This window comes from Neovison vison, chromosome 4, assembly GCF_020171115.1.
Source record: "Neovison vison isolate M4711 chromosome 4, ASM_NN_V1, whole genome shotgun sequence".
In the NCBI taxonomy this organism is placed as follows: domain Eukaryota; kingdom Metazoa; phylum Chordata; class Mammalia; order Carnivora; family Mustelidae; genus Neogale; species Neogale vison.
Window position 1 is genome coordinate 83753083 of NC_058094.1, and position 14332 is coordinate 83767414.

Here is a 14332-nt window from a genome sequence, read left to right on the forward strand (position 1 = left end):
CCTGAGATGTATGATAGTCACCCTACATAGGCAAAATACCTAACCCAACGGTCAAGATAAAGTTAGGTTTCATTTATCTATGCAGAGACGTAGATTTCTAAAGGGGCTTTAAAGACATGGAGTTAACTTTTATAATATTTATGTAATTTCTCACCCTTTCAAGTTTTCTGTTTTGTTTCAGTGATGACAAATTGCAGATATGGTACATCTTTAGTAGTCAACCATACACAGGAGGAAAAGAGGCCTTTAGAGTTTAATAATAAATGTAAGTGAACAGGTATGGTCATTTTTAAAATAAATGAGATGCTAAAATTCTGTCTATCCTGTATACTTGGCATTGTGATATGAAAATTCTTTAAAAGAGGAAAACTAACCAAAGAAAAAGATGAATAAAATCCAACTAAGTCTTAACTATGTATTATTAGTTTAAAACTTGTTCTTGTTCCATTCACTGAAAGGGCAGTCGTGCCTATTCTAGCTGGTTAGAGGAAGACATGCATATTATAACACAATATCTGACATGTTAAATGACACCAGAGAAAGGGAATGACCCATGTTCATATCGGGTAAAATTCCCAAATACTTTTTCTAAGAGAATTTCTTAATCAAAAGTTGCCCAAGGTTTTGTGAGAACCTACCTATTTTACATCTCATTCCAAATATTAAACAATTTGCTATAGCCATTCTTATCTAATTATTAATCAGCAAAAAAATCAAAATACACAAAAATGCAGGCTTTACAGCATGGCCTTTGAGGATAGACTGAAAAGACAGGATACCTTTATGCTTAATCCAAATCCTCCTACAGTTTGTCTTCTAATGGTCACCGTTCTTTCCTGAAAGACAGGATTTTAAAAGAGGTTAGAATTTCACAATAATAGACTTACACACCATTTTCCTCCTCTCAATTCTGTTTTTGTTCCTTTAAAAAAGAAACATTTTGTGACACCAAACAGGCTTTAATTTTTGCAACAAATGGATCATTTTGTAATTTTTAATCAAAGGTTAATGTATTTGTCTAGATAAAAGGGACTATATGGTTATTAAACTTCCTTTCAATGATTCTCCGGACATATTTTGGAATTTTAACTTTTATCTTCTCATTTTCTCATTTTCACACTATGTATTCTTGTTGTCTAAGAAATGACAAGTTTGGGTTACAAAAAAATAACTCTGTGTCAATGGTAAATATTATCTTTGTCAACCAAGGTCTTATTTCCTTCAGGACCAAATCATCTTGCTGTGGAAATCTGAGAGCTGAGCTGGACGCTGCTATGTCCCAACACATAAATGATCCATGTGTGTGTCTAGGACTGAAACTGTGGATAAACCAGGTTCATAATGATTGTTTATTTGGAAAAGAATGGATTTTATACCTAATAATGACAAGGGAATTATCAATTTTCAAAATCAATTATCTTTTTCCTTCAACAATGGTAAAGATAATTCAATCACTAGTGTTTAAAACAAAAATCACAAAAATCTACATTTGAACAAATCCTTTAATTTTAAAAAAAATCAGTATTACTCTGTTTTAGGGCCATCATTTCTACATCATGCATATTCTGGAAGTGTGTTGAAGCTTTTATTTATTACCTTCTCAACTTACTTATAACTTTCTTATGTTTTGAACCTCCCCCTATCCATAACACTTTAAGACTTCCTCCCCTTTCTCCTGCTGTACTTAGGATAGATGTTTCTCCCTACAAATGCCCAGCTTGTTTGCTATGATCTCTTTCTTACTGATTCTTTCCTTTACTCCCTGGTTTTAGAGGGGCTATGTGGAGCAGTTTATATTATTTAAAAAGAACAAAGAGAAAATCTGGAAAATGTGTGCTTCTGATGGTTCTTCCTAAATACTTTAAGGTAGTATAGTATAAAACCTCATCATGTTGGCAGTTACAAGATATTTTCATTTAGCCATGTTTTTAAATTTCATAAATAAAAGCAAAAAAATGTTTAAAGAACAAGGCCACTATACCAGAAATTGAGGTATAATAAGTGTCATTTATTTTGAATTAAAAAATAAACATTTATGGTTGGAGATTGGTGCATAAGAAAAAGAACTATTAGTACAAATGAATAACAGTTATCTCAATTTTCTGTCATGTCCTAAGTAATTTGACCTATTTTAAAACTATAGATTTCACTCTTAAAACCTGTCCTCTAACTATGTTTTCAAGTCAACATTAAAATTACTTACACAAAGTAAGTTCATAGATGTATTACAATGTATGAAAAGAAACATGAAATATAAAACACATTATTCATGTTCAATAATACCATAAACTCTACTTTTTTATTTGTAAGCCAAATATTTTATCACTCCCCATTTTGGGGATCACAGATATGGGAAGAAACAGTACTTTAGAACTTATATTGTGATATCTATGTATATAAGCATAACTTCATGTACAAAAGCAAAAAGGAAAGTGGACACATGCATTATACACACAGAAAATCTAATTTAAAATATATTACATATTTATTGGAAATGTCCTTTTGTTAGACAAGGTAAGAGGAACCTGTTAAATTAAGTAATCATTGTTTATTTCTCACTAAAGGATTGATTAAAGCTATAAATTGAAAATAATGGAATTGAAATCAAAGAATCTATCAATGACTCAAGTATCCACAACTTAGTATGTTCGGAAAATTACTTAATCCCTATGAATCTCTTTTTCCTAATCTGTAAAATGGTGATAAATAAGACAGTAACAGCTTTGTTTTGAGGAGTAGTAATAGTGAAGGACCCCAGGATAGAGTAGAAATTTATATAATATTCTCTCTCTCTCTCTCTCTCACACACACACACACACACACAAATACACACAATCTGTTATTCTAGACAGATATTCTTATTAGTATCACTTAAATATCTGATTAATATTTATCCACTTTGTATTCCAATAGTTACATCACAGAGTAACTCAAATACTGGAAGTCTCAGCTCAAGGATAAGCCAAGTAAATGGTTATCTTTACTCTTTTAAAACGGATAAGCAAACTGCTTTCACAAAACTGCCTATCAAAATAAACAGCTTCTTAGATAGTAGTTATTTTCTTAATTCCATGTCTATAAGGAACAAATTCTTGACTCCTTAAAGATTCATCTTTATTTTCTCAAAGTAAATAAGTCAATCTGTCAAAGAAAATGTATTAGTAAATCACTTCACTTAAATTTCCTACAACATCTTGCACAGAAGTCATTAGTCACAAGGACAACTTGATAAGTAAACTCTATTAAACAGCCAAATGTATACTGAAACACTGTTTTTCTTTGAAGGGACAACAAGCATGCCAGGGTGATCAAAGGTCTTTGCAACGTGTTTACTCCTTCTCTACAAGACTGCCTTGCAGTCTTTGGTGGAGAATATTTAGAACATGTTCCAAATCAAATACAAAATTGCTGATGCAGAAAGGAGTTTGGAGACTAGAGAGTCAGCAATAACAGCTGAAAATCTCAGAGACAGCAATTATTTTAATGTATTTTAAACACATGGGCACATGCACATATATGCAAATCCCAGCCAACACCTTTATATGCTATTGCTTCATTAGCTTATTTTTTAAGAAAGTAAGGAGAAACAAGCAAGACAAATTCGTGTTTTAAGCCAAAATATTAAATTTATCACTGCAGGTAGTGGGAAGTATAGAATGGCAAAACAACTGTTACCAGTGTGGCACCTTCCCGACATTCTTCCCACAGTCTCTATGTTTGTGTTAGCTATACCCTCTATCCCCTTTCCACCTCTTCACATTTGGTTCTTCCCTACTGTCCCCACCAAAATATTTTTTTAATGCAATGTAATGAATTGTTTCAGCTGCTCACCTCATAAATCAGAGAATATCTATCTGAAAGCTGATCTGAAGTTGTAGTTACATCTGGGGTGTCATAAAGACATTGCCTAAGTAACAAAGCCCTATCATTCAGGAAACTAATGCATTATTGGTTATTTTATTCTTTAAAACACAAAATCAAGACAAGCATCCCCAAACACTTACATATACAAAAAGCCTCTCTTTAATCTTCCTTCTCCTTGTAAAATGTAAAGGATGGACTTATAAAGAGGTGCTGTAGGAGCACCTGGGTGATTCAGTTGCCTAAGTGTCTGCCTTTGGCTCAGGTCATGATCCCAGGGTCCTGGAATAGAGAGCCTCAGGTCAGGCTCCCTGCTCAGTGGAGAGCCCGCTTCTCCCTCTCCCTCCGCTGCTCTCCCTGTTTGTGCTCTCTCACTCTGTCTCTCTGTGTCAAATAAATAAATACAATCTTTAAATAAAAAAAAAAAAGATGGGCTGTATACCTAACTAATCAGCATAAATGTTATGAAAAAAAACTTGTTTTAAATGCTACATTCGTTTTATGTAAAAATCAAATTATTGTCACCACGGCCCTCTGGATTATTATATTTGAATACTCCATGTATGCTGTATGAACTATACGGGAACTATAACCAAAATATACATGATACCAAACACAAAGTATTGTTATGGTGTATCCCAAGTATAGAAAGATTTGAGATATGTAGTTGAAAAGAGAAGGAAGCCATGAGAACAGTGCAGAAGCGAGAGAGATTATCAAAAGGAGAATTGTTTGTACTGATTATGTGGGGTGGGAATAAAGAAGATATACAAGAAAAGAGGGAATGTCATTAGTTCTTTTGATGGTTCAAGAAGAGTATAAAAAGTTGAAAAAAGAATAATAATAAAAATGGCAGCTTCTAGGTACTGAAAATAAAATATGTGAACTGACGGGTTTCACAGCACATATAATTATTAAAATACATTGTGACCTTGATTTTTTTTTGTCAGCTATTTTTTCTGAGAGCTGAGGCTTGTTCACAGTTGAATTCCAAGAATTTAGCATAGGGCCTATATCAAAGTTAAGTTTTCGTGCATTAAGTGAAAAACCAAAAGCTTTTTGCAAGTATTTTCCTAAGTAATCATCCTAACAACACTTAGGATAGACAATATTTTTCTAATTTAGAATGAGAAAACTAAATACAAAAGAGTTATATTAATTTGACAAGATCCAAATCATGATTTAAATGAAGGTATCTCTGATTCCACTATAACAACAGGACTGGATGGGATGGAGAATTGGGATGAGAGAAAAAAAAGAAACTGGAAAATCAGGGTACATTGTAATAAAAAGAGAAGGAATTGTGAGAAACTGAATGTTTTCCCTCTAAAATCAAGAAAAAGGCAAGGATCATTTGTCTCATCACTCCTCTTACATTGTGCTTGGAGTCTCAACTAGTGCAATGAGGCAATAATCTGAAGTAAAAGTCATTGTCTATCTGGAAAATCCCAAAGAATCAATAAAATCCTCATAGAAATAATAAATAATTGTTCAAGGTCACAGGAGACAAAAATATACAAAAATCAATTGCTTTCCTATATATTACCCATGAGAAATTAAAATTTGAGATGAAAATCACAATATCATTTATAATAGCTCACAAAAAAGGAAATACTTGGTATAAATCTAACAAAATAAGTGAGAACTTATATATGGAAAACTACAAAACTCTGGAGAAAGAAATCAAAGATGATTAAAACAGAGATATTTTATATTCATGCACTAGAAGACTCAGTATTTCTAGGATTCAACTCTTCCCAACTAGATCTACAAAATCAATGCCATCCCAATCCCAAAATCTCTGCAAGCTATTTATGAATATTAATATACTGTTTCTAAGGTTAACATGGGAAGCCAGAAGACCCATAATAGCCACCACAATACTGAAGTAGAAGAAAAAGTTGGAGGACTCAGGATGCCTGATTCAGGACTTACTAAAAGCTACAGTAATTAAGACAGCATGAAATTTTTGAAGACTAAACACATAGATTATTGGAATAGAACAGAATGCCCCCAAACAAAACAAAACAAAGCAAAAGCAAACATGCAGATGCAGTTAATTGATCTTTGACAAAGAAACAAAGGCAATTCAATGGCAAAAAGAAAAACCAAAAAACCAAAACGAAAAACAAAAAAAAGGAAAGAAGAAAGAGGGAGGAAGGAAGGAAGGAGAAAGAAAGAAGGGAAGGAAGGAAGGAAGGGAGCAATCTAGACATTGATGCCATTCCTTTCATAAAAATTAACACAAAATGGATCACAGATCTAAACATAAACACTATTATTATAAAACTTCTAAAAGAAAACAGGAGAAAATCTCTGACTCTGGGTTTAACAATGCGCTTTTCAATACAATATCAAAAGCATGATCCATAAAAAGAAATTGATGTTAAAATATTTTAAAATTAAAAACATCTACTTTGTAAAAGATATGCTTAAGAGAATGAAAAGTCACAGATGTAAAGAAAATATTTGCATAATGCATTCTGGTAAAGGACTTGTTTCCAAAATATATGAAGAACTCTTAACACTTAGCAAGAAAACAAACAATCCAATTAAAATGTTGCCAAAATATTTGAGCTAGCACCTCATCAAAGAATATACAGATGGCAAGTAAGCATATGAAAAGATGCTCAACATCATTTGTTATTAAGGAATTGCAGATTAAAATAATGAAGTAACATTACACATCTACTAGGATGACTAAAATCTAAAACATTGACTCTATCAAGTGGAATATATCATCATAAGAATTCACCCTCCTTGCAGGTCAGAATTCAAGAGAGTTTGGTAGTTTCTCATAGAGTTCAAAGAAGTCTGAAAAGATTACATAGGAACTGCACTCCTACATATTTATTCAACTAATTTTAACATTTGTGTTTACCTAAAAAAGTCTGCATAAAAATATTTGTAACAGCTTTATTCATAATTGGCAAAAACTGGAAGTGACCAAGATGCACTTTATCCATAGGATGGATAAAGAAACAAACAAAACTGTGTGTGGTACATCTATACAAGAACATATTTATTCACTAGTAGAAAGAAATAACTGTCTAGCTTCAAAAAGACATGGAGAAACCGCAAATGTATACCACTAGGTAAAAGAAGCCAGTCTTAAAAGGATACATATTCTGATTCCATTTATAAGACATTCTGAAAAGACAAAACTATAGAGACAATGAAATGATCAGTGGTTGCCAGGAATTCAGGGAGAGGGAGGAAGGGCTGAATAAATGAAGCACAGGAGATTTACAGGGTAATGAAACTATTATTTTTGATATTACAATAATGAGTACATGATGTTAGGCTTTAGTGAAAGCACATTAAACTTTAGAGAACAAAGAATGCACCTTAATAGAGATTCATCTAGAAGAGTCATTTAAGAAGTTAGAGGATCCAGAGAGGGAATGCAGCTGTAACAAAACAATCTCATTGCATTTAAAATGTCTGTTACTATCTCCTTGAAAGGAATACCAGTAAATGTGCTGAACTAGGTAACTTTGGAAATGAACGGAATCAGTTCATTTAGCTAAAGGCTAAAGACAAAAGGGACTGCACATAGTATTGTATTCTGGTTATTCTGCTTGAGAAAGCCCTTCCACATGAAGGTATGGTTAATAATTCTGATTATATATATATATATATATATATATATATATATATATGAATTAAATAAGTAAGTTGATAGTAGATGGGAACAACCAGTTTCTTACTCTTGGAGGGGGAATTTACAGCAAGGGAAAAAGGCTAAAACAGTCCATTGTGTAATGGAAGACAGTTAAAGATAGCAGTATGAACTCATGCAAGTGTAATGTGGATACAGATGGTTACACACAGAAATATTTAAAGATATAGGAATATATATAGGTTATCTTTCATCCTTTTAAAAATAGTTTTACAGGAATACAATTCATATACCATAAAGCCAACTATTTAAAGTGTACAATTTAATGAATTTTAGTATATTCACAGTTATGCATTCATCACCATAATCAATTTTAAAATATTGGCATTTTTCAAAATGTAACCCCATATCCTTCAATCCTTAAAGCTCATCCTAGCCTTAGGGATCTACTAATTATCTAAATATCTACTAATTAATCTAACTAATTAGTAGATCTACTAATCCACTTTCTATCTCTATAGATTTGCCTATTATGGACATTTCACATAAATGGTATCACACAGCATACAGTCCTTCTTGTTGGCTTCTAACCATGATATTTTCAAAGTTCATCTATGTTGTAGCATGTATCAATATTTAATTTTTTAGTATCAATATTTAATTTTTTATTAATTAAATATTAATTTAAATTAATGACATTCCATCACATGGATATGCCACATTTTATTTATCCATTCCTCCACTGATAGACATTTAAGTTGTTTACACTATTTGGTTATTATAAATAATGCTGCTATAAACTTTTGTGTGCAAATTTTGTATGTCCCTATGTGCTTTATTCCTTTGACCCTTTGCTAAAGAGTGAAATTGGGAACAGTTAGAATGTTTTCCATTGAAGCTATACCATTTTACAATTCTCACCAGTAGTGTCTGAGAATTCCAACTTCTCCACATCTTCACTAACACTTGCCCTTCTCTATCTTTATTATTATAACCATCCCAGTGGCTATAAAGTATTTCATGTGGCTCTGATATATATTTCCTTTATGGCTAACAAGGTTGAGCATCTCTTCATTTGCTTATTGGTTATTTATATACCTTCTTGGGAGAAATGTCCCCTTGAACCCTTTGAATGTGTCACAATATTTTATACCTATGTTGTCTCCTAAGAGTTTCATATTTTTAGCTTTTATATTTAGATTTTTGATCCATTTTGAGTTAATTTTTGTAATGGTGTAAGTTTCCAAATTCACTATTTTGCATGTGGATATCCAGTTAATCTGACACCATTGGCTGAAGAGATAATTTTTCCCCATTGGTCTTGTCACCCCTGAAAATTAATTGATTGTAAATATGAAGGTTTATTTCTGAACTCTGAATTCTATTTCAATGACTGTATCACTATCCATATGCCATATGTGGACATATCTCACACTGTCCAAATTACCACTTCTCTAAAACTGCTAAGTTTTTTTTTTAAATCTGGAAGTGTGAGTGCCTCAAATTTTTCTTTTACAAAATTGTTTTGGCTATTCTAAGTCCCTTTCATTTTTATATGAATCTTAGCATTAGTTTGTCTATTCTTGCAAAGAAATAAGCTTGGATTTTAATAGAGTTTGATCTGTACATCATGTGGAGATTACTAGTATTTTAACATATCATTACATTTTGGAGCTCATGAAAAAAGAATGCCTTTCCATGTATTTAGATCTTCTTTAATATCTTTCAGTGTTTTTTTGTTGCTGTTGTTGTTGTTGTTTTTCGTTTTCAGAATATATATTTTGTACATTTGCAAATTTAATTCTAAGTGTTTCTTTCTTTTTTTTTTTAAGATTTTATTTATTTACTTGACAGAGATCACAAGTAGGCAGAGAGGCAGGCAGAGAGAGAGAGAGAGAGAGAGAGAGAGAGGGAAGCAGGCTCCCTGCTGAGCAGAGAGCCCAGTGTGGGGCTCCATCCCAGGACCCTGGGATCATGACCTGAGCTGAAGGCAGAGGCTTTAACCCACTGAGCCACCCAGGCGCCCAAGTGTTTCATTCTTTTTAAAAACTATTTTCAATGATGGCATCCCAAAGCCTGTTGGCAAATGTAATTTGTAGTGAGTCCTTCCTGAATTAATAGTTAGACATGGGAGTTGTTTGAAATTTAAATATTTCCTGTTTATTTTTAAAGGTACCATTGCAGAGAACGGAATAGACCTTTCCACTTTCATATTCTCCCCCACCTACGAAACTGAAATCTTATCTTTATAGTTTTGTTCTGACAAATGAGCATCTATAATGGATTCAAGGGGTAAAGTGATGTCAATTACTGTGGCCAAGTTCAGTCAGTGGTGAATCTTTTGAATTGAAATCCAGGCACTGTGAGCAACCACCCATGTGGTTGTCCCCTGATCCATTCTGTCTCCTTTCTTCTAACACTTATTAAGATTATGACAGCTCTGAGAAGTCCTGTATTAAGCATGCTATTTCTTTTGTTTAATCTATTGTTTCCCTAACTGAATAATGTACTCTGTGATTTCTAATTGTTTCAGACACATATATATCTAAAAGGTCATGTGGACCAAAGATTCACTCACTTTTAATCACCTAATAAGTTGTGTTTGAATATGCCATACCCATAAAACCTCTAGGCAGATATTAAAAGAACATTTGAGCAAGTTATTTGTCCTAGAATATGTTTGAATCATAATATGAAAATAATTTTGAAAATGTACATAACCACTGTTTATTTTATGTTTTTAATAGTCCAGTTTTCAAAAAGGGATTTATACATTTATAAATATTGATATTAATAATGATTATATTTCTGTGGTATTTCATATCTTAGTGGAATTAGCTTTTAATTTTATAACACCATTAAATAATGGTTGTGATAGTTGCCTTTGTCATCATCCTAATTTAGAGGGAAATTACAGTAATATTATTAATCTTGACTTTTGCTTTTCCTGAGATCCTTGTTTTAGGTTGGTTTACACACACAGGCACATACACACACATAATCTACTTGTTCGTTTTGTTGAGAGGATCTAGAAGAAACAATACCCTGTGACATTGTTTTGGGGTTTGTTTGTTTGTTTGTTTCAATGCTAGTTTTGGCCCAGTTTGAGGCCCTGGCTTGAAGCAGGACAGTTCGCCTCTGGAATAGCAAACTAAGTCCACACCCAACCACCTCCCTGACTGGGCTCTCACTCTCAGGGTCACTACCCATCTGCCCTAATCACTCATGACTTGGCACTAGACAACTAAGAACCTAAGAGCTAAGAACTGCCTATGCCTCAAGCTTGCTGCAATTATTCAAACTAGCCAATGACTAACCTCGCTCCCTGTTATATTCTGGGGAGGGAATGACGTACAAGAGGGTCACTGGGGTATTTCATCTCACTGTTTCTGCCTCCTAAATTTTCAGTGAAATGCCCCACTACAGCCATATTCCCTGAGCCTCTGGTTCACCCTCTAAAAGCAAATTTCATCTTTGCTTACTGTTAGGGACAGACTGGGGAACGAGGATTTGTGACCTAAGAAAGGCAATCCAGTTCTTTAAAACTTTACACAGAAATTCAGTTTCTATCTTGAGCCCTTCCTGAACCCAGGACTTCATTGGACTCTTAGGCTTTAAATTCTTGAGTTTTTGTGCCACGTGAAGTTCAGGTTTGACTACTTCACATTGCCTATGTTAGCAGCCCCATTTCAGACACTGAGATTTTAGCTTTCTCTAATCTATTGTCAGTTGTCTCTCACCCCACCAAATTGTTGACAGCTTCCAGCTGGAATTTCTTTTCATTCTCCTGTGCTTTATGCCTCTCTTGAAGTGATATATAGATTTGCTCTAAGTTAAGTCTTCACGCACTGAGCTTTACTTAGCCGATTTCCACACAGGATACCCTGTCTTCATCCTTGAACTGGAAGCACTGCGTCTGTGCATGCAATCACCCTATTTCTCTGTGAGATGACACTTTTCTGCTGTGGTTTTTGGATGAAGGGAAAAATGAGATAAACTTCAGTTAAAATTGAAACTTTTATGGGAATGTTAAAGGGAAAAATATTAAGAGAGTCAAACTTTTCGAAAGGGACAATTAAAGGATAATTATTCAGAATAGCTTAAATACAGAATTCAAAACCAAGAGAGATGAGACCTTCTTATTTCCTTTTTTGAAATGGTAAATATTTCAAATAGTTGATAAATGGCTACTACATAGGAGACACTATTTTATCTGTTGTAACTACAAAAGAGAACAAAACATCAAAAATCCCTGCTGTTAGGTGTTCACATTCTAATTGGGAGACAGGTTAAGGGCAATGCACGCTTTGGAGAAAAATAATTCCAGAGACATAGAACTTCATACTAATGAAAAGGGAATAAAAATGGTCTCTTTGAGGTGATGACACTTGAGCACAACTGGTTTTGGTGAGAAAATAGTAAGTGAAAATATACCCAGATAAAGGGTATTTCAGGAGAGAAAGGCCAACAAGTCCAAAAACCCTACAACGAAATTCACCTGATATACTCAGGAAGTATCAGGTATACCCAGAAAAAAGGGGACAGATTTCTTTCTTTCTGATCTATATGCCTTTCATTCCTGTTTTAATGCCTTACTGCTCTAGAAAAAACCTCCAGTATTCCATAGGAAAGCAGTGGTGTGAGCAGACATCTTTGCCTTATTCACAAACTTAGGGGAAATGTATTTCATTTTTTAGTATTAACTATGTTATTAACTATAAATTTGTGTAGATATTCTCTTCAAAATTATAGAAGTTCCTGGTTTTCTGATAGTTTTTATCATGAATTGATTTCACTGATTATTTTTGGATTTTAAATCAGTCTTATATCCCTAAAATAAACCCAACTTGATTGTGATGTATAATTCCTTACAGTGTTGAATTCTATTTGCTAACATTCCAAGAATTTTTGTGTCTGTATTCATGAAGTATATCGATCCATAGTTTTAAGTTGTGTACTGCCTCTTGTTCTGGTATCAGAATAAGTTTAAAGAATGAAATGTTACATATTACCTCTACTTCTCTTTTCTGGAGGGAGACTTTATAGATTTTTTTATTAATTATTTTTTGGTAGAGTTCTCCAACAAAACCACCTGAGACCTGAGATTCCTTTTTATAGAGTTCTTTAATTACAGGAAATTCCGTTTCCTTAATTATAAAACAATTAGTTTCATATGGCCTGAGTTGTTTGAAGAATTAGCCAACTTTACCTAATTTGTTAAACTGAGGTGCATAGAGTTGTTCATAATCCAGGGACACCTCGTTTTATTGGGCTTCACTTCATTACACTTCACAGATATTGTTTTTTACACACTGAGGCATTGGGGGACCTGAGTATCAAGCAAATCTACAGGCACTTTTGCTCACTTATGTCTCTGTGTCACATTTCAGCAATTCTAAAAATATTTCCAAATTTTTCCTTATTAATTATGTCTATTATGGTGAACTGTGATTACTGTCTTTGATGTTATGGTTGTAATTGTTTTGGGGCACCACAAACTATGTCCATATGAAACATCAAACTTCATAAATATCATGTATGTTCTGACTGTTCTCCAACTAGTTAATCCTCCATCTCTCTCCCTCTTTTGGGGCTTCCCTATTCCCTGAGATATGGCTATATTGAAATTGAACCAATCAATAACTCTAAATAGGCTCTCAGTGTTCAAGTGAAAGGAAAAGTTGCATATGTCGCAATTTAAATCAAATATTAGAAATGAGTGAGCTTAGTGAGGAACTTACACTGAAAACCAGACAGGCCAGAGGTTGGGCCTGTTGCATCAAACTGTTAGCCAAGTTGTGAATGCAAAGGAAAAGTTCTTAAAGGAAATTAAAAGTCCCACTCCAATAAACACACAAATGATCATAGAGTGAAACAACCTTATTGCTGATATGGAAAAAACCTTAATGGTCTAGATAGAAAATCAAACCAGTCATAATATTCCCTTAAGCCAAAGCCTAATCTATAGCAAGGCCCTAACTCTCTTCAATTCTGTGAAGACTGAGAGAGATGAGGAAGATGCTGAGAAGAAGCTTGAAGCAGAGGTTGGTTCATGTGCTTTGAGAAAAATAACCACCTCCATAACTTATGAGGAAGATGAGGAAGAAAGTGCTGATGTAGAAGCTGAAGCAAGTTATCCAGAAGATCTAGTGAAGTTCATGCTTGAAGGTGGCTGCACTAAACAACAGATTTTCCGTGTAGATGAAACTGCCTTACATTGGAAGAAGATGCCATCTAGAACTTTCATAGCTAGAGAGGAGGTCCCAATGTCTGGCTCAAAGCTTCAAAAGACAGGCTGAGTCTTTTGTTAAGGTCTAATGCAGTTGGTGACTTTATATTGAAACCAATGCTCATGTATCACTAAAAAAATCCTAGGGACTTTCAAAATGATGCTAAATCTACTCTATCTATGTTCTAAAATTGAAACAACAAAGTATGGATGGTGGCACATCTGTTTATAAAATGGTTTATTTAATGTTTTAAGTCCCCTGTTGAGACCTATTGCTTAGAAAAAAAAAAGATTCTTTTGGGGGCACCTGAGTGGCTCTGTTGTTAAATGTCTGCCTTCCGCTTAGGTCATAATCCCAGGGTCCTGGGATTGATCCCTGTCTTGGGTGGGGGTCCCTGCTCAGGAGGAAGCCTGCTTCTCCCTGTCACACTATCCCTGCTTATGTCCCCTCTCTTGCTGCCTGTCAAATAAATAAATAAAATCTTTTAAAAATTATAAGAAAAAAAAGATTCCTTTTAATATTTTATTATTTGCTCACAATATACTTCATCACCATGAACTCTGATGGAAAACAATGAGATTAATATTGTTTTTATGTCTTCTAACACAACATCCATTCT

General features: G+C 33.7%; 1 protein-coding gene across 2 annotated transcripts in view; it reads right to left on the reverse strand.

Annotated features, from left to right (window-relative positions):
- SNTG1 (syntrophin gamma 1) overlaps positions 1-14332 on the reverse strand; it is a 939244-nt gene that overhangs the window by 319877 nt on the left and 605035 nt on the right. For both annotated transcript variants that reach the window (XM_044245618.1, XM_044245617.1), the window contains exon 5: positions 780-836. In XM_044245618.1, coding sequence (XP_044101553.1) covers positions 780-836 — 57 coding nt within the window. The remainder of the gene's footprint in view (positions 1-779; positions 837-14332) is intronic.